The 25,899-nt window shown below is 41.3% G+C and overlaps 2 protein-coding genes across 5 annotated transcripts in view; both read right to left on the bottom strand.

Moving 5' to 3' along the window:
• The window catches only part of SPAG1 (sperm associated antigen 1), a 70,774-nt gene extending 56,197 nt beyond the window's left edge, over positions 1-14,577 (bottom strand). Inside the window, exons 1-7 of one of the 4 annotated variants that reach the window (XM_030553572.1) lie at positions 14,288-14,577; positions 11,997-12,138; positions 11,134-11,293; positions 9,831-9,956; positions 7,751-7,812; positions 3,041-3,159; positions 1,267-1,372 (exon numbers count right to left, since the gene is read on the bottom strand). In XM_030553572.1, coding sequence (XP_030409432.1) covers positions 1,267-1,372; positions 3,041-3,159; positions 7,751-7,812; positions 9,831-9,956; positions 11,134-11,293; positions 11,997-12,136 — 713 coding nt within the window. In that variant the 5' untranslated portion in view covers positions 12,137-12,138; positions 14,288-14,577. Of the gene's footprint in view, positions 1-1,266; positions 1,373-3,040; positions 3,160-7,750; positions 7,813-9,830; positions 9,957-11,133; positions 11,294-11,996; positions 12,139-14,018; positions 14,106-14,150; positions 14,252-14,287 lie in introns of those variants that run through there. The other 3 variants (XM_030553571.1, XM_030553573.1, XM_030553574.1) reach the window with 3 other exon arrangements.
• A 2,588-nt stretch (positions 14,578-17,165) lies between these two features.
• POLR2K (RNA polymerase II subunit K) lies at positions 17,166-25,702 on the bottom strand. Its single transcript, XM_030553570.1, has 4 exons — positions 25,585-25,702; positions 23,895-23,958; positions 17,772-17,864; positions 17,166-17,345 (listed from the first exon to the last, which is right to left on the bottom strand). Exons 2-4 carry the CDS (start codon positions 23,953-23,955, stop codon positions 17,323-17,325), a joined length of 177 nt encoding a protein of 58 aa, XP_030409430.1. The 5' UTR covers positions 23,956-23,958; positions 25,585-25,702; the 3' UTR covers positions 17,166-17,322.
• Positions 25,703-25,899: the final 197 nt, after the last annotated feature.

The following is a 25,899-nucleotide window of genomic DNA, read 5'->3' as shown; positions in this document are numbered from 1 at the left end:
GCAAATGGATCAAAGCTCCCTCTTGTTATTTTTAAAAGAAAAACCTTGCCTAAGAATATGAAATTTCCTGCTGGTGTCATCGTACGTGCACACGAAAAGGGACAGATGGATGAAAGTGGGACTAATGAATGGCTGGAAAAAATGTGGAATAAGAGACCAGGAGCACTTTTCAAGAAACCTGCTATGCTCGTTTGAGACATGTTTAGGGCACACAAGACGGATGAGGTGAAAAACGTGGCCAAAAACATGAAAACTAGTTCAGCTGTAGTACCTGGAGGATACAAACGCTTGAGGTCTGCCTGAACAAACCCTTTAAAGACAGGCTACGCAAAATGTGGTCTGAATGGACGTGCTCAGGCATAGTGAAGTTGACAAAAGGCGGGAATCTTATGAAGCACAAAATCAATCTGGTCATCCAGTGGATCAAGAACGCATAGGCGTCCATTCCCTAAGAAATGATATAAAAATCATTTAGGAAATGCTATATCAGCAATGTACTCGACGGGTCAGAAGATGATGCCATACTTGATGATGACACAACAGAGGCTGAGGATGAGAAGGAATCTGAGTCTGAAGACGACATTGCCAACATCTACAATGACAGGGCAGGTGCAGCTGTGACTGAAGCCGAGTTTAATGAACTGTTTGGTGAATCAGAGACTGATTCAGACTTTGAAGGATTTTAAGACTTTTTAAAGTCTCATATTGTTTTAAGTTACTTGTTTTAAATATCCCATTGGCTGGGAACGGCAAACCGCGGGCACTGGGAGCTGAGGGGCTCCATGCCTGCAGATGCTCCGAGTAAACAAGAAGTCCCGACTTGCCAGCAGCTTACCATAATGGGTCAGGAGCCAAAGTTTGCCAACCCTTGAAATATAGGGTCGGCTTATGAAAAGATAGTAAAGTTTTTGCTATTTTTACCTAACCATCTTGGGGGGTTGGCTTATAAACGAAGGCAAATGAACGAGTATATACAATACTTTTGTGAGGTCCCTCTGGAGTCTCCTCTAGTCTTGAATAACCTAAACAGTTTTGTGTCATCTGCAAATTTTGCCACCTCATTCTTCACTCATTTTTCCTGGTTGCTTATACATCATTAATCAAAATGCAGAATCTTGAGATACCCCAATGTAAAATCTTTTGCTATTTTAGAAAGTTGATCATTATGTTGCTTCAACAAGAAAGACCCTGAACTAGACTGACATATACATAATATTAATTAATAATTACAAGTTTTAAATAATGGTTCACATGACATTAACTCACCGAGTGTAATATGTCACTGCTTCTTTATAATCCCCAATGGCAAAGGCTTCATTACCTTTTTCTTTTTCACGACTAGCAATAAAATTTCTCTCTTTCTTAGTCATACCTAGAACATAATAGTTAGCTGTTTTTATATCTAAAAGTTAACAGATGCAAAATATGACATTTTAACATAGAAGCATTTTAATTTAATTATATTGTGTACATTGGTTTTAAAAGTTATGGAGAGTAGACTACAAGACAACCTCTCTATTAAGACATGGTCCATGTTATTAAAAAGGGTGTGAAAACTCCTAAAGTGAAACAAAAAAAGGAAACTGTATCAGTATGTTTATATTTTAGGATAAAAGATTGTATGCGGATATTTTGTATTCAGCAAGGTTCAAGTGACTAACACATTTTTCAAGACTCTTTTCAGTGGAAAAATTGTACTGAAATTTTCTAGGATGAACAGAGTCCAAAGGCAGACAAAACTGAGTATCCATTAGGAAGGAAATATGAAAAATCTGTGCCTCTTGGCTTAAGACTCTTGCCATCAATAAAATCTTAGAGTTTAAATAAGTAAATAAAGTGCACATTGGGATGCCCTATAACAAGTTCCCTCTGTATATACACTATATACAACAAGCAGGAAACAATGGGCTTAGTGTCTTTGCAATTTTCTTCCATTATGAATTATTAAACATACAGTATACTGTATGCAAAACACTAAACTGATCTTTAAGCTACTTCTATTTCAAATTCTCTTTTGGTAGCGAAGACTATGTGCTTTCACTTTGATAAGAACTATGAAGAAAAACGTTTTCAGATGAATAACTGATCCTTCTGTATTTGAAATAAAAGCTAGCATATTTGGAATAACTACCACTAACACTCCAGAAGGATCATTTGTTTGGGCTAAAACCCATTTTCCACTTTGCTAGGACAAGCTTCTATTATCTGGCCATCTGAGGAAATGGGTCAACATGTTGAAAGGTGATGGGAAGCCAAGTCATCAGAGGAAGGAAGCTGGATGGTTAAGAAGGTGAATAAAGTTCGCAGCAGACCAATTCAGGGTTGATCCAAGCAAGCCTTAAGCTTCACATTAACTTGCAACCATTAATAGACAGTAAGCAGAACTAGATTTTCTCATTATTGCATGGTGGGCAATAAGCCAGCACGTGTGTACTGTCCCCAATTATTTTTATTCAGATAATATAAAGACAACTGTGGTTTCAATACTCTTTGAAAGCACCCTTAAATACCTTTAAACTACACACATAGCATACCAACATGCATGAGCAACGCTATAACAACCAAGTAGTATCAGCATTATAGAAGAAAAATAAAAATCTGTTTCAAGCTTCCACTGATTTGTTTTTTTTATAAACAGTAAGAGGAAAGTGATTTTAAGCTCTACGAGAATATCATAATTATGCCCTGATACGCTTTATGTTTTGTTTACAAATGGGACAAATCAATCTTGATGATGTATTTTTCTTCAGCATCTCCAGCCCCAATTTCATGCTTATATTTAAAGCAAATCTTTTTCAATAAGCATTATTAGAAGGCGTATCACAATTTCTGCAAAATGGCCATTTTCTGGGATGACTTACTAAGAACATGGTTTATTTTTATTTTCTGTGATGGCTGAAAAAAGCAAGGAAGAGATATACAGCAAAAGCACATTTTTCCTCTATAATGTTTCTTCAATTTGCATGAACATTATACTGACCAATGTCAATTCTGTATCTAATCAAAGAAAAGACAATTTTGATACTAAGTCATCATTTACCTATTGTGTCTATTTTCTTTTCAATTACAGGTAAATTTGAACTAATATTGAAGCATGCTTTTGAATTATTTTCTTCATAGACCTCATCAACTTTTGAACACTCCTTTTCCACATCAAACCTTAAAGTAAAAAAAAAAAATTACATACACACAGTAAAATGCAGCAAAACAAGATTTCTTTACCCACAGAACAACATACTATATTTCAGATATAAAAAAAAAATGGGGAACAAAGATTCTATCAATCTGTTCAACAATCCAAAATTATTCAGGGAAAACACACAATTTTTTAAACAATTTATATTTCCTTTGTGTGTGTTTTGTTCCATGCTGTCCACTTCAAAACCAGTACAGCATTCTAAGAATCAAGCAAAATACAAGAAACAGTGTTTTAAAGGGCCAACCCTAAAAGATACTGAGCACTTGTAGCTCCCACTGAAGACAACTGGAGTTGCAAGTACTTTTCACTTCTCAGGAACAGACAAGGTGATTAAATATTGTAACTGGAAGACAAAAGGTAAAAAAACCTACCTTTTTGTAATGTTGTTCTTCAAGATGTGTTGTTCATGTCCCTTCCATTTTAGGTGTGCGCGCGACCATGTGCATAGTTGTTGGCACTTTCTGCCTTAGTAGTATCCGTATAGCCAGCTGTGGTGTCCTCTGGAATGGCGCCACTGGCTCTGCACCCTCTCAGTTCCTTCTTGCTGGCAACTCCGACAGAGGGGTAGAAGGGCGGGAAATGTTACAGGACATGAGCAACACATCTTGAAGAAAAACAGTTACGAAAAGGTAGGTAACCATTTTTTCTTCGAGTGCTTGTTCATGTTGATTTCATTTTAGGTGACTCACAAGCAGAATCCACAGAGGTGGGCTCGGAGTTCACAGCTTAGCAGCTTGCAGTACTGCCCTACCAAAGCCAGCATCGTCCTGGGCCTGCTGGGTCAGTGCATAGTGGGACGGAAAGGTACGGCCAGACAAACAAGTGCCCACTTTACAGATGTCCTGGATAGGCACATAAGGCAGAAAGGCTGCCAAAGAGGCCTGCACTCTTGTAGAGTGAGCAGTGATGATCGCTGGGGGTGGCATCTTCACTTGGTCATAGCAGAAGCAAATGCAGGCAGCGATCCAAGAAGAAATTCTTCAAGTGGATACAATGCAACCTTTCATGCTGTTGGCCACAGCGACGAATAACTATGTCAACTTGACGGGACCAAGCCATTCCGTAATGTAAAAGGCCAGAGCCCTTGTGACATCTAGGGCGTGTAGCCTACGCTCCTCCTCCTCCGACTTATGCGGCTTCAGAAAGAAGACCAGTAAGTAAATGTCCTGGCTCAAATGAAACTGAGAGACTAAGGCAGATGGGAAGAAAAGGCAGATGCGGTCTTAGCTGGACCTTGACCTTGTCCTTGTAGAAGGCCGTGTATGGTGGCTCCAAGGTGAGTGCCCGAATCTCAGATATTCGGCAGGTCAACATCACCTCAACCAGGAACACGACCTTCCAGGAAAGGAGAAGGAGAGAGCAGAGAGCCAGAGGCTCGAAGAGAGGACCCGTGAGATAGGCCTTTAAGGAATCTGGCCGTGATATCCTGAGCAAAAACCAACCTGCCCTCGAACAATGGGTAGAAGACAGAGTTGGCCACTAAATGGACCTTGATTGATGAGAGGGACAAGCCCTGGATCTTAAATGCAGGAAGTAGCCCAGAATAAGCAAAGCCTGCTCAGGACGAACACCTTCGTCCGCAATCCAGCAGATGAACTATTTCCACATGGCCAGGCATGTCACTCTGGTGGACGGCTTCCTACTTCCCAACAGCACGTGCTGAATCTCAGCTGAGCACTGCTGTTCCTGCGCGTTTAGCCACGCAGCAGTCAGGCCATCAGACGCAATGCTGCCAGGCAGTGGTGCAAAAGACTGCCGTGGTTCTGGGACAACAGGTCTAACCTGGGCGGTAGTTGGAACAGGGTCGCCACTGAAAGGTCCAGCAGAGTGCTGAACTGGTGTTGGAGCGACCACACCGGCGCTATGAGGATGACTCTCGCCTTGTCCTGTTTGATCTTTGTAAAGACCCTGGGTAGCAACAGCACTGAAGGGAAGGTATACATCAAAGCCCCCAACCACAGGAGCAGAAAAGCATCCGACAGAGATCCTCTGTCCATGCCCCCAATTGAGTAGAAGATGTGGCATTTCCTGTTCTGCTGGGATGCGAACAGGTTCACCCGGGGAGTTCCCCACCTGAGGAAGATGGAGCAGACCATCTCCAGATGAAGGGACCACTCATGGCAAGATGAAAACATCCTGTTGAGGCGATCTGCCAAAATCGTTCTTGGTCCCTGGAAGATAAGCGGCAACGAGATGGATGTTGTGCTGCAGACAGAAGTCCCAGAGCCAGAGGACTTCCTAGAAGAGGGCAAACGACCTGGTTCCACCCTGCCTGTTGATACAGAAGAATGTAGCCGTGTTGTCTGTCAGGACCTGAACAACTCTGTCTTGAACCTGAGGTAGAAAGGCTTGGCAGGCTAGTCGAACCACCCTGAGTTCCCTGACATTGATATGCAGGGAACAATCGTAACTGGACCAACAACCTTGAGAGCTGAGAGTGCCCAGGTGGGCTCCCCATCCCAGGTTCAAGGCATTGGAGACAGTGGTCACTGATGAGGCTGAGGCCGCGAAGGGAACGCCTTCCAGCACCAATGCGGGATCCTGCCACTAAATGAACTGCCAAGTTGGGACACAGACCATCACCAGCCACACCCGAAGGGGTCTGAGGCGAAGTTGTGCGTGCCTGACCACATAAATACATGCTGCCAGGTGGCCCAACAGTCTCAGTGGGCCCTATGAATACTGCAAAGGCAGAAATCTCCGACAACTGTGCATGTGGGCACGCGCACACCTAAAATGGAATCCACATGAACAAGCACTCGAAGAAGAAACAATGCTTCAGCCACCACTCCACAGCTGCTTTCCAGCTGCTTTTTCCGAAGATATTTCATTAATTAATTTCAAGTAAATGTTACAGTTGTAACACAATCCAACAAAAGAAAAGAAATGCAGTCAGAACCAAGTCATCCACTACCTACAAACAATGAAGACCATTCTAATAATAACTGGACGGGAAACAAATTTTTCCATCTTGCAAGAATTTTCAAGATTTCAAAACTTATTCCTGACCCAAATCAAGTCAATCTTGACAGTTTTTTTGAACCAAAAATTTAGAAAATTCAAATCAGATCAAAATATTTCATTTTGACGTTGACCTTTTAAAAGAGTTTTACCTTAAATTCACTTAAATTTCAAAGTGAAAAGTCCTTTCAAACTGAAAAATGGAACTTTTTAATTTAGAAAATGTCAAAATGAGATTTTGACCATTTGAATCTATTATTTTTCAAATGTTTTCAGAATGAGAAATTCATCAAAACTGTCTCTTTCCATGAACATTTTTGATTTCTACGAACTGGCATTTTTCTGAGAAAAAATTTTTTTGTTTAAAAATTTCCAACCAGCTCTAAATTTAATTATTTTCAGTAGACCCAATTAAATTCAAGGACTGGAAGACAGAGCAGATAAGTAAAACTGCAATAAATATGAGAGATATTACACTAAAGTATTATAATACATCTTGTATTTTTCACAGCAATAAATATAGCAGCTCCTTTCTAGTGTGTAGGTGAACAAGGAAAACAAAAATCACCTGCTCCATTTATTCTTATGCAGGTTATTCTGTCACAGGTTATTTGAAACTTAAATTGATTGACAAATCATTTTGCCACCCATTAGAGGGCACATGACAAGAGTGAATTTTGTCAAAATTATCTTTTGGCAATATATTTTCTAGACCACTTGTAAACACTAAGGCCTTGTTTTTGTAAACATTATGCACATAAGTACATTTTGTAAGATCAGAGCCTTATACAATGGTCAGATACCGTTAAGACCCTGCTCCTTCAACTGACTGTTTGAGGGCAAACTTTTGTGCCTGCACCAAGTCCAAGTCTATGAGGTTAATGGAGCTCAGTGCAGGAGCAGGAATCCACCTGCTTGGTGTCTTAATGAAGAAATAGGACTAAACGCACACAAATACCACATTGAGGAACATAAAATAAGTATTGCCTGTTTTGTTTTTAAAGTTAAGGTAAAAAAAATCATGTTAAATGTCCTTACTTGTTTTATTAATATCTCCTTAGACTTTAAAGTCTTGATGATTAAAAATGAAATTTGAAAAATTAAATTACTTATTATTTATGTTGTCTGCTTACTTTCTGGTCTATATACCTAGCTTGAACAAATAAAACTTTGCAGCTTCACTTTTTGTTCTCAAGTACTGGCTCCATGCTACACTGTTTATTTTGTAAAGGGAATGTTTATACACCTTTACCCCGATATAACACAATCCAATATAACACGACTTTGGATATAATGCGGTAAAGCAGAGCTCCAAGGGGGCAGGGCTGCGCACTCCGACAGATCAAAGCAAGTTCAATATAACATGGTTTCACCTATAATGCAGTAAGATTTTTTGGCTCCCGAGAACAGCATTATATCGGGGTAGAGGTGTATTAAATAAAAACATATCTCACCTGTATTCCTATAATTTCATGCAATATGTTATTAGGTGCATGAAACAGGTTTCTCTTTTTAAAAAAATCTAATCTGGTACCTAGTACAGTTCAAACAAAGAAGTTCAATACAAAATTAAAAGATGATTTAACATACTTGTCCCATTCCCTGTAATCTCGTGGTATATTTTTCTTCTTTCTTTGTTTATTTTCTTTGTTCTAAAAGGAAAAGAAAGAGGCTGAGAATTCATTATTTAACAAATTCCCTGACTGGCCGTTCCGCTTTTTGTTCCCATAGTTATTCTCATCTGGGGTCAACACTATTCATGATTGGTCTCCAGCATGAAGCTGTTTTCAAAACTTCACTAGTTTTCAAGACTCTCCTGGTTTTGACTTTTGTTTTAAGGGAAATCAGTGAGGTGTTTGATACACATGATTCCAACACTATACATTCACTCATGTATCAATCATCAGGTTTCTTTTCAACCTGAAAGTCTTAAACTTAAAACTTAAGGACAAAGCATCCCAAATCACATGGTGAAACCCAAAGGAAGAAAACTCAGTGAGGTTTCACTTGTGCAGTTATCTCCACATTGTTCTAGCATGAGAAGATGGAAACAGGGTTTGCCCTCTTGTGGAATGAGCCAGTGATCCAATCCCAAAAACCTAAGAGCCCTCAACAACCAGGCCCTCATGCTCTTGGGAACCTAGTTCCCACATCCAGAATTGCTGCCTCAATAGAAACAAAACAACAGGGACACCTCAGCTGCTGATACCCCAAACTTACCTTCACATTAATTTTCTTCTCGTAATTACACTGAACATAGGGGAAACAATTCAGAATCACTGTCCTGTACATACCCTACTTGAACTGGGCAGGAAACAATTTTCCTTTCCCATAAACATTTTTGAAATTTCAGAAAATTTTCCCTTTCTGCATTGGGACACATCTGAGACATTTTAAAGTTTTTCACAACAAAAGAGAGAGAGACCTGGCCTGGAACAGACAGAGCAAAGACTTGAACCTGGCTTTCCCATGTCCCAGGTACATACCATAACCACTGGGCTACTCGTTAGTCACTTTGTCAGTCTGTCTCTCATTTTGACCAGAAATTCCACTCTCAACCTGAAAAACCTTTCCTACTAAAATTGCCTCAAAATTGGTTCATTTCCATGAAAAGTTTCCATTTAATGAACTGACATTTAAAGGTATATGTGATCTGTATGTATTTATTTACATGTAATTATTAACTAATTTGTTAATGCAGATGCATTCTCAGACAATTAATCAATCTAGCAATCACTTAAAGAACACTTCTATATAAAAGACACAAATCAGAAATTTAAATACTGTTAACATATAAGAGTTTAGAGTCAGTTGGGTCTATCAGTGCTCCAAAAATCTGCATGCTGGATGGGAATTAGATAGGATCACTTATAACAACACCCCCGGATTCAAACATCTCATTGGCAACTTATATTTTTCTCTCAATCCATTCTACAGTATTGCACTTTGTAGGGAAATATTTAAAATATTACTTATTGTGTATGTTTTGTGAAATTTATTAAATATGTCATGGTTATATTAGGACAGTGATGGTCTCTAAAAAGGCACTGGAAATAACTCAGGGTATACAAAGTGAAGAAGTAGAGTACTGTATTAAAGAGATAGTTTGTTTTAATTTTGGTCACTTTCAAGCATGGGCGTTGCCTCCTAAAACTGCAACCTCCGGTGACACTGGGGCAGGGGGGCAGATTTCTGCTTTCCATTTGGCACTGCTCCCTTCCCAAGTTCCACCACACCAGCCAGAGCCCCCTAGTGGGGCACAGAGGAACAGCTCCTAGCTACATCCCTCCCTGAACCCAGAGCAGTTTTCAAAGTTGATGGGCTGACCCCTCCCTGCCCCACCTTTGAATTACACTTTTTGGTCATCCCCCAACCCAGACAGGCTGGGTGGCCTGCTGAGGTGAGTCAGGGCACAGAGGTGGTGCTCCCTCCCTGGGCTCTGCCATGCAGATCTGACCTGAGCCCCATGGGGCTCTGCCTCCCCATATATAGAAGTCAAACTACACCTATGCTTTCTAGGGATCCAGTACTAAGCTCACGGATACTCCGCTGGTTACAATAAACAGTCAAGAAAGGATCAATTAACACATTATTTATGTATAAAGGCATACATCTCAGAAATAAAAAATTTAACTGCTTTTGTTACACATATTTTTAAGAAAAGAGATACCTGGCCACCATGAAGGCAGCTATTTGAACCACGAACTGCTGGCAAATTGTCTAGTCTCTCATGAAGTGTTTCTGTTACAGGAAATTGTATTTTATAATCATCATTCTTCATTTCTGTCACCCAGCTCTGAAAAGAAACAGATATCACTGCACCTCAAAATAGTAAATGCAGACCTCCTGATGATCTAATATAATATACTGCCCTGTATATACCCAACTCAAAGAATGATATTGATGAATTCCAGTTGGAGTCATGTCCAGCACTTCTCTGTTACTATGATAGTCATCATAAGCTGGGATTTGGGAGAGTAGTGGCAGGAACAAAACATTTTTAAAAAAAATGTTTTTGACAAGAGCTTAGCGGATCCTCTTTGGGGAAAATGGCAATAATTAATCAAAACCAGAAACAGTGTAAATGTGATTAGGACACATTAGACTAATATATACATGACTTGTGATAAAAAAATCCAGTAACAACACAAAATATCAACCCATACATCATTATTGTAAGAAATCCCTTTCCAAACCATCTCTTACATGTTAAAACTCAAAATTTTGTTAAATCTCTAACCAAAAATAGGAGAACTCAAAGGGGTCATATTATTACATTCAAAAAATTCCACAAGTGCTTGATACCTCTCAGGATCAACCCCAATAGGACTCAGTAGCATATTCAACTCCAGTCCAGAAAATCACAGGTTCATATTTCACATTAGGACTTGGACTTGCATCCAGTTGTGACTGCTGAGATGCCAAACTATTAGAACTGATGTCCTTAAGATAAAACATTAACGCTAAAGGCTCTTCCACCTAAGTTCCCTCTACATTTTCAGCTAGATATGAAATTCTTCAACTCCTTCCTAACATGTGATGCAGTGTTGATGTGACCCAACATAATCAGATGCTACATTTTTTCAGTTGAGAGTGATGCATTTCCCTGAATATAGTTTGTAAATACTTTGTGATTCTTCTGAATCAAAGGTGGTGTATAAATGTGTCATTATTTGTTGTGGTTGTTAGATGGAAGTTAAAGATGCAAGGGTCCTATTCAAATAAAGAGGATAATTAAGAGAGTTCTGGTCAATATTTCCTCACTTAATGAAACAGGTCCTAATGTGCAAGGCCATGTGAACTATTAGCAACTGAAAATTGCTGCATTACTGATACGTAATCAGTAATCAGTCTGAGAACAACAGAGACGATCAAATTCTAAACAGATTTACTAAAAAAAAAATCTGATAACTAATTAATTACTTGAATAAATTTACATTGCCATATCATATTAAATTAAAACTATACTTTACCTTCATTTCATCATTAATTTTTTCCCATTCTTCAGTTGTAAAGTCAGATGCAGAGGCTGGACGTTTATCTTTTCGCAGGGCTCTGCTCCCTGGAGCTAAACATTCAATGCGTTTTTCACAAAATAATGTAAGATCAGGGTAATATCCTTCCTCACCAGACCTTAAAGGTAAAACGATTTCACATCATTTAAAAACTGAGCAAAACAAATAAACAATATTGCATTCTCCTCATGTATATGAATGATGTAGTACTGACTACAGAGGACTTTTCTACTTCCTAGTGATTGAAAGTTGTTATTACCATCTTACAGAAGTTTGATGACAACTGTAAATTGAGTTGGTGGCCTTAGTCCAGCATCTAATGGGCAAATATTCACATTACAAAAAGTATTGCAATTAGTACTAACTATAAATATTCTTAGAAAACCAACACAGCTACAAGAACACTGTACATACAAATATTCTTGACACTCTCACCAAAACTTGCAAGGATTAAATCAGCACAGTGTCTGAAATATCCACACCCCCTCACAAGTCCCTCCTTGCCACAAATGAGGTACAGTGGTGGAATGAGAAGACTCTTCCACTGCTGCTACTCAAGCTGTACCTGTTCTATGAATTTAACATAGAACTTCTATTTTCAGTGCTGTCAATAAGGAACCTTTCACAAGATTAGTTACCTTTTTTATTTTAATTTAGAGATTTAACTTATGTTAAGTCACCAACACTTTTAAGATAAGTACCGAGTCCAATACTCTTGGGCCAAATCCTCAGAATCTTACCAATAGATAAACTATTAACTAAAAACAAAATTAAAAAAGCAATAATGTAAATAATAATGAAGATAAAATTTTAATATTTACCTCAATATTCTGAGAATTTTTTCCAGGTGTTTAACATCTGAGCACTTTTCAATGAATTTGTAGTCCAGATGATTAATAGGAATTTGATATGTTTTTGTTGTTCCCTGATCCCACAAAGATGAAACTGGCTGGTCACTCATTCCTTAAAATGTTTTTAAGATAAAACTAATTATTCTGCTGCCTGAAGTGGTACTCAGATATACTTTGAGGCAAATCTGATTTTAAGAAATAGTCCAGCCCTTAATTCACACTTAATCCTTACTCATGCATATAGTCCCATTGGCATGATGAAGGAGTTGCCAATTTGAGGCCCTGGTCTGGCAAACTACTCCACTTGTCCAGAGCCCCACTAAATTCACTGGGGGTCTGGGTGGGCACAAGGATCTATCAGCTTGCAGGACTGAGATCTCGGATTGTAAACTCTTTTAGGCAAAAAACCACTCTCTTCTATTGTGACCACAAGGTGCCACAAACACATATAGCATTGCAGAAATAATAATTATAATAATGGAAAGAAAATTAGAAACGTCATAGACTACATATTCAAGTTTCTCCTTTGGAAAACCTTTTGGCTTCTGTTCCTCTCATGCAAGGTAATATATCTGTTAAATGAATATTGCTAATTTATTCTGTCCCTCATAAAGAAAAGTATTGAAGAAAAATAATCTTAAAACTACTAGCAAGTTGAGGCAACTAATTTACATTCCACAGGCATAGATGAGAATAACTTGGAGGAGTTTTTGTGGGACTGCCACACATTTTTAAATGGAGTTGCTGCAGATATATGTGAAAATGTCTACAAATGTTAATTTGAGTCAATATTGCTGTACTTCAGACATATTTCTTGTGATCTTTAAAAAAATCCAAATGCCATGCTATTTTAATAGGAAACGTCTAATTTATAAAATGTGGAAATTCCCAGTGGCAAATTAAGACTCACCAAACAAATTAAGTTTGTACAATACAAAAGAGGCATATCACCACTCCCCTCACCAGCTCTCATTATCCTCTTTCTAATTCTACCTTAAACCTCTCGCATGCCACGATGCCTTCAAAACTCTTGACAATGGTTAGACTACTGTGCACTAATGCCACCACCTATCATGCTGACCAATATTTTCTCATGGTTTCCTGGTACTCCCCATCTATCTGTTTGTATCCATCTGTTGTTTCTTATCTTATTTAGACTGTAAAATCTTTAGGGCAGGGGGTTCTTTCTGATCTTTTGTACAGCACCCAGCACAATGGTGTCCTGGTCCATGACTGGCTCCTAAGCACTCCAGTAACACAAATAATATGCTTACTCTTCTTTTGCACTGGGTGATACACACAAGTTGAATATTCAACGTTCATTCTTCTCACACCTATGTATTTGTGCAACCTTCTTGTGTTTTTACAATCAGACTTTTCATGGTTCTATCTTTTATTATAATAAAGACAATGGGCCACATTCTTCTCCTTAAGTAGCATAGGTGGACCGCCAGTCAGTAGAAGTGTTATCATGTAACATCAGCAGAATTGAGCTCAAACGTGTGTTTCTGCTAATCTTTGCAACTCTCACAACAAAGGGAATCATCCCAGAAAAATTCTCTCCCTAGCAGGAGACTATAGACCTGCAAAGCCCGCCCTACCCTAGCAACCGTTTCTGTGTACAGCATGGCTTCTGGGGAGTCCAGTAGCACGGCGTAAGGCCCAAATCTCACCACCCAGCCAGGTCGTGGCAGGGGAGATAACACATAAACTCTGCAGCTTGGCCCCTTCCACAGAGGATCGGGAAGCACCAGGAGTCACGCTGTCCTGCCCCCCATCCCCTTTCACACACAGCGAAACAGCCAGCAGGGCAGTAGCTGCCACGAGGATCCACCCCTTCAGGAGGGGGCTACACGCTGTGCGGGGAGCACGACCCCCCCACCCCACACACACACAACCGAGGCAAGGGCTTTGGGCGGCGGGCCCGCAGCTCCAGCGCACGGCGAGTTGTTACCCCTCCCATCACAGCCTCTCTACCCCCTGCACACGCACACCCCACTCTCCAGGCCCGTGCACCCCAGGCCCGGCTCCAGCGGAGAACGGCGGACGGGCGGGGGTCAGGCGTCGCGCTGGGGACGGGACACCAGCCCTGAAGGAGCGGGCAGGCAGCCCAGGCCGACCGACCTGCCCAGGTGCCCGCACTAACTCCGGAGGACAGTCGACGACTTCGCCCTCAACCTGCGTCCGGAGAGAGCAACCGGGCGCAGGACCCTCCCCCGCCCATTCGGCACATGCGCAAGGGGTCGGCCCGGCAGCGCTACCGTTGGAGTCGCGGGGCTGCGCGCGCCCGCAGAGCTGGGGGCCGGGCCGAGTGTCTGCCTGTCTCCCCAAAGCGAGACGCTGCTGCAATCGCGGCAACTTTCCCAGGTCTCTCTGCTGCCACCAGCGGGGCGAGGCGTCCCTCAGCCTGCTTTACATGGGGGAGCCAGAGCCTGCCGCGGGGGCGGGGCTGAGCAGGGCGCCGTCCTCCCCTCTAGCGCGGGAGGAAAGTGAGGGAACTGATGCACGGATGTCGGGGCAACAGCAGCACGTTCTGGACAGACGGTGCCTGGCAGGCCAGAGTCGAAGATGTTTCAGTACTGGGTAGGGAGATGTCAGGGTGATGTTTCATTAAGAAATCCCAACATTATGGTGCAAGAGCATCCTAGCCCAGGATCTCCCAGTCAACGTCAGGGAAAAGCCTGGTGTTTCAGGAGAAAAAGCAAACCTCCACAGTAGCCATCATTACTCTAGCCTGTCTTACTCAATGGAAGCAGCAAAGAGTCCTGTGGCACCTTATAGACTAACAGACGTCTAGGTGCCACAGGATTCCTTGCTGCTTTTACAGATCCAGACTAACACAAGGCTACCCCTCTGATACTTTACTTAATGGAATGAATTTTGGCAGGTGTATTTTGAAAGAAACAGGAGCAGGGGACAGAATACCAGCCCTGAAGGAGCAGAGTGGGGCAGCAATTCTCACTACCTTAATTTAGCAAGGTGATGAAATATACTGTCCCATTAAAAAAAAAAAATTAAAGGGTATCTTTCTTTAGCCAAAACAGAAAAGTGGAAAATAAAACACCACTGGGAAGCTGCACAAGAGCTCCTAGAAATATCGTTTCCCTTTAAAAAAAAATTGATTAGTGAAAAATGGATCATTTACAAAATTCAAGTTTTCAAAAGAAAGAAAATGAACAATTAAGGACATTGGCACAAATCCACAAAGAGACTTATGATGTTCAGTGTCACAACACCTAATACCTAACTTTGGTGCCTAGAAAATCCTAGGAACACTGGCATTCACAAAGTCTGAGTTAGGTGCTTCGGCTTCCTAAACCATGAATGGGGAAGATAATTGCTTTAGAATGCAATTCCCCAATTCCTAGTACCTGTGTCCAATTGCTCTATCCTTATAATACTAGCTGTTATAAGGGCTGCCCCTTTCATGGACATACGCATCAAAGCCTGGGGTCACAGGCAGGCCCCACCCCTCTCTCTGCAGTCAGGGCACATAAAGGCCTAAGGTATTTCTTGTGAAAATGAATTAGGTGCCTGCCTCATTCCACACAAAAAAGCTCAAGGAGTTAAGTGTTAACTACCTTATAGTTTTTAAGCCCAGTGGTTAGAGCACTCACCTGGTATGTAGGAGACCAAGGTTCAATTCCACATGCCCTGTAAGGAAGATTTTGAACAAGGGTCTCCCATACCCCACAAAGGCAGTGCTGTAAACACTCAGCTATAGGAGACTGGGCTAGATGGACCTTTGGTCTGACCAAGCATGGTTGTTTTTATGTTCTTACGTGGGAGCTAGGCACCCAGCTCCCTAGATTGAGCCTGAAGTGCACATGCCCAGAGGCAGAAACTTAGACACAAAGGGAACTTTTGTCCTGAAAGCAGACACCAAACCAAGTCAGTTTAGGTATCTACAGGGTGTGAGGGAAGTTTTGTGGATCATAGTGGAGCCTAAAATTAGGACTTATGTGCCTAAGTAGATTTGTGGATCTGTGCCATTGTAACCATATTGATGAAGTGACCAACTAATTCTCAGATTATTCAAACTCAACTCTGAATATCTTGACCATTGGGTACTTAATTTGTACGTTTTTTTCTTCTCCACAGAAAAGCGATGTCTTCAGATGATAAAGAACTAGGGCTGTCAAGCGATTTAAAAAAAAAAATCACAATTAATTGCACTGTTAAACAATACCAACTGAAATTTATTAAATATTTTTGGATGTTTTCTACATTTTCAAATGTATCAATTTAAATTATTTTTTTAACAAGCATCATCAGCATGGGAGCATGTCCTCTGGAATGCTGGTCAAAGCACGAAGAGGTGTATGAATCTTTAGTGCATCTGGCACGTAAATATCTTGCGATGCCCCAGCTACAACACTGCCATGCAAATACCTGTTCTCACTTTCAGGTAACATTTTAATTAAGAAGTGATCAGCATTATCTCCTGTAAATGTTAAACAAACTTGTTTGTCTTAGCAATGGCTGAACAAGAAGTACGACTGAGTGGATTTGTAGACTCTAAAGTTTTACATTTTTTTTTTTAGTGCAGTTATGTAACAAAAAAATCTACATTTGTAAATTGCATTTTAATGATAAAGAGATTGCACTACAGTACTAGTAGTAGATGAATTGAAAAATACAATTTCTTTTGTTTATCATTTTTACAGTGCAAATATCTGTAATTAAAATAATATAAAGTGAGCACTGTATACTTTGTATTCTGTGTTGTAATAGCAATATATTTGAAATTTATTAAATATTGTTGGATTTTTTCTACATTTTCAATTGGTATTTTATTGTTTAACAATGTGATTAATTTGAGTTAATTGCAATTAACATCCTATAAAGAACACATCATACATTGACACTATTTGTTGTTCTACAGCCCTTTTGCCTAGATTTAGCCCTCAAGCCTACAAAGATTTATGCACGTTTGACTTTATGCAGCAAGTCATCTCTCTGAAGTTTATGGGACTATTCTGTATATAAAGTTAAACATGTTTAACGTCTCTACAAGAATGGTGTCTTAGTGAGGTTCTGAGATGGGAATAGAAAAATCAGGGAACTTGGACATATTGGGCCAAGTTTAGCTCTAGTGTAAGCAAGCATAACTCCACTGAATTCAAAAGTGAAACTGAATATTTGATATTAAAAGCTTTATTTAACTACTTGAATAATTTACAACAGATCTCAGAATGAAAAACTATATATTTCTCCACAAGAGATGTGTATACAAACACAACGTATCGGTATACTAAAATGAACCAGGCCAAAACAGCTACATCTTGAATTCACATTACCGGGCATCAAAGACAACCACTGTAATAGTTAGAGTTAAAGAAAATGATGGGGGAAAACAAAATTTAAAAAATACAAATCACAAATCAGTCATGCAAAATGCATTGAGGCTCATTTTTCAGTTACCACCACAGTTAGCATTTGTTTGTACGCTTTTAAAAAATGGAATATATTTTGCATGCATGATAGTATCTTCTATCCAGTGTACTTTTTACCTGTTTGCACTGCAATATAAGACTACAAAAGTTTATTGTATTGTGCTTTAATTAACAAGATCCCTGAAAATAATTAAGATGTTATATGTTCTTCCTCACATAAATACTAGTTTGTAAGACTTTTTTGGTACTGGACCAATTCTTCAGTACTACCCCAATTTTTAATTTTATTTATATCCACTGTCTTCCTCTGCCCACTCAAACAATTTAATAGGCATGTGCAAAAGGATACATCTTTTTGTTCTTTTCTTGTACATTATTCTGTACCCACATTCTCGACACCTGATAGGATCTCTTGCTTTTATTTCATTTTCTGTGTGACATTCTGGGGGAGAAAAATAAATAAATCTTAGATCACTAACAAGAAAAACAAAATGCAAGATGTTATAATTTACTTTTGGAAAAGGTAACAAAAATTAAAGATTTGCATTTGTGGCAAACAAAGCAACTTTAGTGAATTAATATTACTGCTAAAATCAAGTGCTTGATTTTTCTTCAGGGTAAATAAACACTTTTAGCTAACTTGTAAGGTTACAATGTTCGTTCTATTACCTTTAGTGATGACAAAGTATGTTGTATTCAAGTTACCTAGAATAAATCTATGGAGATATTACAAAAATGTGCTCACAAAATAATTGCCCATACTATGCTAGCAGCTGAGTGGTATTAACATAGTGCAATCTAAAATATTATATAGCTGACCAAAGTGACTGTCTGTGCAGCAGGGCCTGTGATGCTAACAACCATTACTCACTCTAAAAGGTTGGAGGCGTTAAGAAATATGTTTTGTGGAGTACAACCCCTCTCTGGTTGCTGCTAAACCAGGGGTGGGCAAACTATGGCCCCTGGGCCACATCTGGCCCGCCAGCTGATTTAATCTGGCCCTTGAGCTCCTGCAGGGGAGCAGGGTCTGAGGCTTGCCCTGCTCCTGCACTCCAGCCAGGGAGCAGGGTTGGGTGCTGCTCCGAGCACACATGCCACAGGTACTAGAAGCAGCAGCATGTCCTTGCTCCGACTCCTACGTTCAGGGGCAGCCAGGGGGCTCCATGCGCTGCCCCGTCCACAGATGCCACCCCAGCAGCTCCCATTGACTGAGAACTGCAGCCAGAGGGAGCTGCAGCAGTGGCACCTGCGGACAACGCAATGTGCAGAACCACCTGGCTGTGCCTCCACATAGGAGCCAGAGAGGGAACATGCTGCTGCTTCCAGGAGTTGCTTGACATAAGTGCCACCCAGAGCCTGCACTCCTGACTCCCTCCCGTGCCCCAACTTCCTGTCCCAGCCCTGATTCCCCCTCTCATCCTCCAAACCCCAGTCCCTGCCCAGAGCACCTTCCTGCACCTAAAACCCCTCATCCCCAGCTCCATCCCAGATCCCACACTTCCAGCCAGAGCCCTCACCTCCTCCTGCAGCCCAACCTCAATTTCTTGAGCATTCATAGCCCGCCATACAATTTCCATATCCAGATGTGGCCCTCGGGCCAAAAAGTTTGCCCATCCCTATGCTAAACCACCTGCAGGGATGGCTTCTCCTTGGATCAAAGATATTTCTGAAGGACAAAATTATTTTGCCTTTTGATTGCTCAAAATGGAAGATACAGTATTTCAAAAAATATGCCCCCAGAAGACAGTATCTCAGACTCAAATTGTAACAGTATTGTAATCTGTTTACAAGTTACTGCATTTGAACTCTGCCCATAACAATTTTGGCTAAAAGTAAGTGACCACATAGGCTTTTCTCTGAGATGTGATGGTAGTTTTATTCTTATTTGCTCTACAAACATTGCACCACATTACAAACAGAGCAGGATTATAAAGGTACTTGGAAAAAATGGCAACGTGTGACCTATAACCAATGATGGAAGTTCTAAAGAGCTATTTCCACATCATCACTACATGAAGCAAAAATCCATCATCTTAGTATAATTATTCTGCACCATTTGCAGTTAGATGGCATGCCACCCTGAGCAAATACCACACCTTACTACTAATAGTGATGTTAGGTTCAGCAGATATTATTTCTCTCTCACACACAAGGCATCTACATAGCAACATTCTACAGATGCCATTGTAGGTCCACAAGCCATTCCAAGGTGCTCTCTCTGAAGTTGTGGATATCATCAAATTCACCTTTGGTGCACTGTGTTACAATGTGTTCAATAGTTGGCATGTTCTCACCACAGTCACAGGAAGGGATGTCTGATTTTTGTTCAGATGAGATTCAGCATGGTCCATAGTCTGCAAGGTGGGGACAGTGGCTTATTGGGTCAGTGATAACGTACTTGTTTGGAACTTAGATGAGGTCCAGAAACTTTGCCATTCCCTGGCCAGACCCAGAGACGTGTGGTCCACAGTGGTTTTCACGATTTCAGGCATCGTTGTGGGACGCTGTCCATAGCCTGACAGATGGGAAGTTCTGGGTAGTCTTCAGCATGTTTATGTTCTGATTTTCAAACTATATCTTGATGGATAGCTGGAGGTTCTATGTTTGCTAATAGAGAAAGCTATGGTAGAAGCACTGATTTTAAAGTCCCCATGATGATTCGCATGGTTCGATTCACCTGCCTACCCACCAATGGGATACGACAGCTTCTTGTCCACATCAATGTACAGTACTCTGCAACTAGATACACCAGGGTCAAGGCCGATGTTTGTAGCACCAGGGCAGTGCACTTCCAACTAAGGCCCATAGCTTTAAAGAACCTGAAGTGACTCTTACATCTGACTATAAGATCATGAAGGAGTCCTTTCAAACGTGGCAGCTGAAACCAAAATCAGCAGTCTCTACTTTTTTCCACCTTGACAACTGAATCACACAAAAACACTCACTGTCAAGTTTGGTTGTGAAACTGTGCATTATGAACCAAAGCCAATATACCTCAGTGTCATTCCTGACCATACACTCATCTTTCAGGACCACTTCCAGAAAACAGCCTTTAAAGCAAAGACTTGCAACAATATTATAGGTGTAGAGAGGAGGGGTTTACATTCATCAGGAACTGAGGAAACTTTTGGGATGGGGGGAGCCTATACAGGAGAGACGGGCTCCACATAAACCAAAGTGGAACCAGACTGCTGGCACTAAACATTAAAAAGGTTGTAGAGCAGTTTTTAAACTAGAAGATGGGGGAAAGCCGACTGCTGCAGAGAAGCATGTGGATCGGACACAGACTTCTCTTAGGGAAGAGTCTGATGATAGAGAATCTCCAGGTTATAGTCAGGAGCAGAGGACGGAAGAGCATAATGTAAGGGCCAGATCAGATGATAAACAGTCACATAAAAAAGAATCCGGCACATCAGAAAAGGGCAGACAAAAACAGGGACAAGTTTTTAAAGTGCTTGTACACAAATGCTAGAAGTCTAAATAACTAGAGTGCCTTGTGATAAAGGAGGATATTGATATAATAGGCATCACAGAAACCTGGTGGACTGAGAGCAATCAATGGGACACAATCATTCCGGGGTACAAAATATAACGGAAGGACAGAACAGGCCATGCAGGGGGTGGAGTGGCACTATATGTGAAAGAAAATGTAGATTCAAATGAAGTAAAAATCTTAAGCGAAGCCACATGTTCCATAGAATCTCTATGGATAGAAATGTCAAGTTCTAATAAAAATATTAGATTAGGGATCTATTATCAATCACCTGACCAGGACAGTAATAGTGATGATGAATGCTAAGGGAAATTAGAGAGGCTATCAAAATTAAGAACCCAATAATAGTGGGGGATTTCAATTATCCCCATATTGACTAGGAACATTTCACTTCAGGATGAAATGCAGACACAAAATTTCTTGATACTTTAAATGACTGCTTCATGGAGCAGCTGGTACGGGAACTCACAAGGGGAGAGGCAACTCTAGATTTAATCCTGAGTGGTGCGCAGAAACTGGTCCAAGAGATAACTATAGCAGGACCGCTTGGAAATAGTGACCATAATACAATAGCACTCAACATCCCTGTGGTGGGAAGAACATCTCAACAGCCCAACACTGTGGCTTTTAATTTCAAAAGGGGGAACTATACAAAAATGAGGAGGTTAGTTAAACAAAAGTTAAAAGGTACAGTGACTAAAGTGAAATCCCTGCAAGCTGCATGGGCGCTTTTTAAAGACACCATAATAGAAGCCCAACATCAATGTATACCCCAAATTAAGAAACACAGTAAAAACTAAAAAAGAGGCACCATGCCTTAACAACCATGTAAAAGAAGCAGTGAGAGATAAAAAGACTTCCTTTAAAAAGTGGAAGTTAAATCCTAGTGAGGCAAATAGAAAGGAGCATAAACACTACCAACTTAAGTGCAAGAGTGTAATAAGAAAAGCCAAAGAGGAGTTTGAAGAATGGCTAGCCAAAAACTCCAAAGGTAACAACAAAATGTTTTTTAAGTACATCAGAAGCAGGAAGCCTGCTAAACAACCAGTGGGGCCCCTTGACAATCGAAATACAAAAGGAGCGCTTAAAGACGATGAAGTCATTGCGGAGAAACTAAATGGATACTTTGCTTCGGTTTTCACAGCTGAGGATGTTAGGGAGATTCCCAAACCTGAGCTGGCTTTTGTAGGCGACAAATCTGAGGAACTGTCACAGATTGAAGTGTCACTAGAGGAAGTTTTGGAATTAATTGATAAACTCAACATTAACAAGTCACCGGGACCAGATGGCATTCACCCAAGAGTTCTGAAAGAACTCAAATGTGAAGTTGCGGAACTATTAACTAAGGTTTGTAATCTGTCCTTTAAAATCGGCTTTGGTACCCAATGACTGGAAGTTAGCTAATGTAACGCCAATACTTAAAAAGGGCTCTAGAGGTGATCCTGGCAATTACAGACCGGTAAGTCTAACGTCGATACTAGGCAAATTAGTCGAAACAATAGTTAAGAATAAAATTGTCAGACACATAGAAAAACAAACTGTTGAGCAATAGTCAATATAGTTTCTGTAAAGGGAAAATTGGGTCTTACTAATCTATCAGAGTTCTTTGAAGGGGGATCCAGTGGACATAGTGTACTTAGATTTCCAGAAAGCCATTGACAAGGTCCCCCACCAAAGGCTCTTATGTAAATTAAGCTGTCATGGGATAAAAGGGAAGGTCCTTTCATGGATTGAGAACTGGTTAAAAGACAGGGAACAAAGGGTAGGAATTAATGGTAAATTCTCAGAATGGAGAGGGGTAACTAGTGGTGTTCTCCAAAGGTCAGTACTAGGACCAATCCTATTCAATTTATTCATATATGATCTGGAGAAAGGGGTAAACAGTGAGGTGGCAAAGTTTGCAGATGATACTAAACTACTCAAGATAGTTAAGACCAAAGCAGATTGTGAAGAACTTCAAAAAGATCTCACAAAACTAAGTGATTGGGCAACAAAATGGCAAATGAAATTTAATGTGGATAAATGTAAAGTAATGCACATTGGAAAAAAATAACCCCAACTATGTATATATAATATGATGGGGGCTAACTTAGCTACAATGAGTCAGGAAAAAGATCTTGGAATCATCGTGGATAGTTCTCTGAAGATGTTCATGCATGCGCAGAGGCAGTCAAAAAAGCAAATAGGATGTTAGGAATCATTAAAAGGGGATAGAGAATAAGACTGAGAATATATTACTGCCCTTATATTAATCCATGGTACACCCACATCTTGAATACTGTGTACAGATGTGGTCTCCTCACCTCAAAAGAGATATTCTAGAGCTAGAAAAGGTTCAGAAAAGGGCAATTAAAATTATTAGGGGTTTGGAGAGGGTCCCATATGAAGAAAGATTAAAGAGGATAGGACTCTTCAGCTTGGAAAAAGAGAAGACTAAGAGGGTATATGATAGAGGTATATAAAATCATGAGTGATGTTGAGAAAGTGGATAAGGAAAAGTTATTTACTTATTCCCATAATACAAGAACTAGGGGTCACCAAATGAAATTAATAGGCAGCAGGTTTAAAATAAATACAAGGAAGTTCTTCTTCACGCAGCGCACAGTCAACTTGTGGACACCTTACCTGAGGAGGTTGTGAAGGCTAGGACTATAACAGTGTTTAAAAGAGAACTGGATAAATTCATGGTGGTTAAGTCCTTAAAAGGCTATTAGCCAAGATGGGTAAAGAATGGTGTCCCTAGCCTCTGTTCGTCAGAGGATGGAGATGGATGGCAGGAGAGAGATCACTTGATCATTGCCTGTTAGTTTCACTCTCTCTGGGGCACCTGGCATTGGCCACTGTTGGTAGACAGATACTGGGCTAGATGGACCTCTTGTCTGACCCGGTATGGCTATTCTTATGTTCTTATTATACAAGAGTTAGCAGGACTAAGCTGGGGATCAACAAATATTATTAAATGTTAGGTTTTATTCTTACCTCCACAAATGTAAATCATTGGCTGTTGCTTTGGAGGCTGAACATCCTTTTGAGAATCCATATTCTGTCAATAAAAAAAATGAAAATTTTTTTTTAAAAATCCATGCTCTTGATTAGAGAGGGAGGGTTGGGAGACAAAGACCTCTGAAGACAGCCCTAACACCAGCCCCACTGTCATTCAATATGCTAGATATTCTTCTTTGGATAAAGCTTGGGGAGCATTAGTCTCCTCTCCCACTAATCAAAGATTTTGCTACAACTACAAAAAATATAATCAACTATATATCACTCAAATCTCGATACACTATCTTATCGTCATTTCGGGAATGGACAACATGACTACTTGTATATACAGGATAAACCCAGCCATACTATTCCACCCACTTAAAACACTGTCTAATCCTGCACTACCTTTGATGGAGATGCTGGACAGAAACCAGGGGAGAGAATCAGGCAGAAAAGCAGTAGTACTTTGCCTCCCAATCCTAGGGTGGCTGGATCTGACTGCCAAACCAATCAATAGTGAAATAGTTAACAGGAACTTTTAAATAATCATTAACACCTAATTATATTGAATCAGTTAGGTTGAACTCATTTAGGACAAAGTCTGCCCTCACAATGCCAGAATAAGATATTTTTGCACAGAGGAGCTAGGTCCCATCTACTCCACAGACTTTTAACAGAGTTTGTAACAATTCCTTGCATCATTGGCTCTAAACACAGTGGTGTCTATAACCATGGTTACTGAGATCTGGAAAGAGGACCAATTAACTCAGTTATACAGGAGATCCTATCCCTACAGCAAAATAATATACTTGGTAATGGTAGACAACCATGTGCCAACTGAACACACTAGCAAGAGCTGCCATTATTTATCAAACATTAGCCACACTGTGTGGCTACAAACCATGTTTAAAGTCAGACATTTCCCTAATTGGTTACAGACTCTGTTAAACGTTATGCCAGCATCTTGTCAATGTATGTTCTATAGGCAAACCCTCCCCCCTTCAGTAGCTGCCCAAGAATACACCGATATGAACGTAGTTAGCCAAGGTGATAAGCTCAGACACACATCATGTGTTATGAAGACACTTGCTGCACGGGTGAGACTTCGGTGAGAGTACTGTACCACAAATTGGCTTGACCCCTATGCAGCTCCTATGTGCCTACGGTTTGGTGGCCTCTGCCTTCACAGGGCCAGATCCGGGACCCTGCACCACTTCCACCACGCTCCTCTGCGGAGCGCCCTCCCCGTGCAGAGCTGAAGAACCCCAGCAGCTTCACCACGTGTTCAGAACCTGGCCTGCCAGCAGAACCAGCGTCTGCTCCTGGGGCGAGGGTCTCTGCTCCGCACCCTCCCCCGGCGGCAGGAGCGCGGCACAGGGGACAATCGCTGGTTTGCTGAATAAACGCGCAGACCGTGCCCAGAGCGGGGTGGGGGCAGGATGCCGCCGCTCGCCCCTGCTGCACGCACAGAGACACTTCTAGCCTCACTCGCGAGGAGAGGCGCCCGCCCCAGGCACGGGGAGGGAAGAGGGGGTCAGGGCACCGCCGCTGGGGAAGACGGGGCCAGTAGTCGGCGAGACCTAGATAGCAGCAGGGCCACAAGGGACGGGCGGGGGTGATTCGGGAGGAGCCCAGCTTCGAGGAGGAAACGGGGAGGAGAAGAGACACCCAAACCGCTCCGTACCTCTCAGGCCCAGACTGGGGGACGCGACAAACCCCTGCGAGCACACACGAGTCGCAAGGCCTCTTCCCCAAACGCGCAAACGCAGCAATCGGGACTAGCTCCGCCCCAAGCTGCGGTGACGTAGGACGAGGAGGAGTCGAGCTCGGGTGGTCATGGGGGAGGTGCTATCGCTCCAGCTGCTGCGGGGCGGTGTTATTCTAGCCGCAGCCCCCTCGCGTTGGGGCTGTCTGCATCCCCATCCGAAGACCGCTTCCTACCTGCTACTGTGCCCTGCAACCTCTCAGCCCCACTACACTCTCGCGTCTCACCCTAGAC

Source organism: Gopherus evgoodei, chromosome 2 (assembly GCF_007399415.2).
Source record: "Gopherus evgoodei ecotype Sinaloan lineage chromosome 2, rGopEvg1_v1.p, whole genome shotgun sequence".
In the NCBI taxonomy this organism is placed as follows: domain Eukaryota; kingdom Metazoa; phylum Chordata; order Testudines; family Testudinidae; genus Gopherus; species Gopherus evgoodei.
The sequence above is the reverse complement of the archived record's forward strand: the minus strand, read 5'-3'. Positions and strand labels throughout refer to the sequence as shown.